This window comes from Aphelocoma coerulescens, chromosome 4 (assembly GCF_041296385.1).
Source record: "Aphelocoma coerulescens isolate FSJ_1873_10779 chromosome 4, UR_Acoe_1.0, whole genome shotgun sequence".
In the NCBI taxonomy this organism is placed as follows: Eukaryota; Metazoa; Chordata; class Aves; order Passeriformes; family Corvidae; genus Aphelocoma; species Aphelocoma coerulescens.
The window spans coordinates 38,911,801-38,914,179 of NC_091017.1; the positions used below are offsets into that span (position 1 = coordinate 38,911,801).

Sequence of the window (2,379 nt, forward strand, 5' to 3'; positions counted from 1 at the left end):
TTTTGCATACCTACACTGGTTTTACAGGATTTTAACATTGATCAAAAGATGAATTAAAAAATAAAAAAGAAGTCCTCTTCAAATCAGAATTTCATAATTTTATTCTTTGGTGGATATCTTCTGTAATGACAGTGTCCCTGTGGTTCATATTGTTTCTAATGGTCTTAAATGGACACTCCTGAAAACTACTTCTTTGGAAAAAAACCCAATAAATAAACCTTTGTGCTAAAGCACAGAACTGTACAAAGAAAACAGAACAAAAATGGCTGATGAAAACCATAGGTAGTAGCAGGTCTGACTATGTCTTATAATAAAATTCAGATATAACTTCTGTGAACATTAAAGCAGTAGAAGGGGCAAAAATGCACAGCACATAATTTCAAAGTGACAACAATCAAAGTTCCTTGGAAAAGGAAGAAAAACATTACCCTTTTTGTACTTGTTATGTAATTGTGCTTGTCCTTGGACACACTTCACCTGCAATCACACTTCTTGCAGTTTGGTGTAGAATTTTTTATTACTTCTTTATATTTTTTCATCATCATCACTATTTATTTTTTTAAATATGACGGGGCTTGCCTGCTTTAAAGAGGTTTTTGAAACATCTGTGTGCATGGTGGACATGGCTATAGTCTCATAATCCTCCTCACGGGAGTGGAAGTGGCAAAAATGAAAAAAAAACTGCAGGTCCCTTTGGAAGTTCTTATTGAGAAACCCGTAGAAGATGGGATTCACACAGGTAGAGATCATGGCAGTGAGGTGGCAAATCAGGAACAACAGGTTGTGGCTGCAGGTAGCAACAGGCAGAATTTCATGATTCCAATCAAACACGATATTGAAGATGGTGAGAGGCAGCCAGCAAACTGCAAATGCGACCACTATTGATATCAGCATGATGTTGATCCTTTTGGTTTCAGAGGATCTGTACTTACTGTCTCTCATCTTGTCCATCATGTTGTTCCTTTTTTTTAACCGTATGTATATCTGCAGGAAATTCAACAAAGAGAAACACATGGCATCAATTAACCTACCACTGTCATCTTTGCAAGGAGAAACAAACATCAGATAGAAAGAAGTACATATTGCAAGAAGGTTCTATCTTACCTTCAAGTAGCAAATAAATATAAAACAAAGTGGTCCAAAGTACTGAATCACCAAAAGCGTTGTGGTATAAGAAAGCCTGGCAGTGTCCAAGGGGAACAGGTCCAAGCACACATATTTGTCCTTATATTCCTCAAATGTTACATTTCTGAAGGGCTCATCTGTTAATACATGGTAGATCAGGAAAGGCAAAGAGGAAGCTGTGGCTAAAATCCATATGGCAGCAATCCCCATGTAGGCATGTCTGTTGTTCGGCCTCCAGCCGCGGGGATTGATGATCAGCTGGTGGCGCTCAATAGCAATGAGGACTAAAGAAAAGACCGAGACAGTGATGGAGGCACATTGCACAAAAGGGTTCAACTTGCACATGGCCTCCCCAAAAATCCAGTGGTCCATTAAAGTGTACACAAAGGTAAAGGGAAGACACATGATGGTCACTAGGAGATCAGAAAACGACAGGTTGACAATGAGGATGTTGGTAACATTGCGCATCTCCTTTTGTTTCAAAATAATGACAATCAAGGCCAGATTCCCAGAGACTCCCAGAATTATCACAGTCCCGTAAGCCAAGGCCAAAGTGAAGACCATGGCCAAAGGCACATGGCAATCTTCGTCCTCAAACTGCAAGATCTGCGAGTTCATCTCCGAAAAATTCAGGTGGCCAGAAATATTTCCCAGCGGGGCGAGAACCGAGGTGTTCATGTTGTTTCCAACTCGCCGTCGACCTTCACCCCCTCCGCGTTCATCCAGACCGCTCCGAGTGCAGAACGCGCCCGTCAGCCCCGCAGCGCAGCCCGGGCCGAGCCCGCTCCTCAGTGCCGCATCTCCCTCGCACCACCTGGGGAGAAGGGAAGCAGCAGGGCCGGTCACCGCCGGGCACGGCGCCTGCCGCGGGCGGAGCGACGGCGCCCGTGTCCCGCGGCAGCGGAGCCGCCCCGCGCCCGCCGGTCCCGCGCCGCCGCCGGGCTCCCGCCGCTCCGAGCGGCTGCGGGGCTGCGGCAAGGAGGCAGCAGGCAGGAGCGGGGCGCAGGACGGCAAGCGGGGACACGAGCCCTGCCCGGCCCGTTCCCGCCGGCACAAGTCGCACGAAATAGCGAGCCGGGAAGCAATTTCAGCCTTCCACCAGCGTAGCCCCCACTTTATGTTTTACGTCTCCTTTTCACAAGTTTAATCTGCAAACGTCTGCTTTTTCGAACTGCTCTAAGTGAAATTATATCCAGGCATCACATGAGGAGGGGGGGAAGCCCATCTGACTAGTGTGACGGGTGGAAAAATGAC

At 46.5% G+C, this 2,379-nt stretch overlaps 1 protein-coding gene across 1 annotated transcript; it reads right to left on the reverse strand.

Annotated features, from left to right (window-relative positions):
• Positions 1-506: 506 nt before the first annotated feature.
• Positions 507-1,803, reverse strand: NPY1R (neuropeptide Y receptor Y1). Its single transcript, XM_069012125.1, has 2 exons — positions 1,105-1,803; positions 507-984 (listed from the first exon to the last, which is right to left on the reverse strand). The coding sequence occupies exons 1-2, from the start codon at positions 1,801-1,803 to the stop codon at positions 526-528; spliced, it is 1,158 nt and encodes a 385-aa protein (XP_068868226.1). The 3' UTR covers positions 507-525.
• Positions 1,804-2,379: the final 576 nt, after the last annotated feature.

Excerpts from the sequence above, each read along its gene's own strand:
- NPY1R (XM_069012125.1), bottom strand. The coding sequence starts at position 1,803 with ATGAACACCTCGGTTCTCGCCCCGCTGGGAAATATTTCTGGCCACCTG. Across the intron at positions 985-1,104 it reads TATTTATTTGCTACTTGAAG|ATATACATACGGTTAAAAAA; the intron begins GTAAGATAGAAC and ends AATTTCCTGCAG.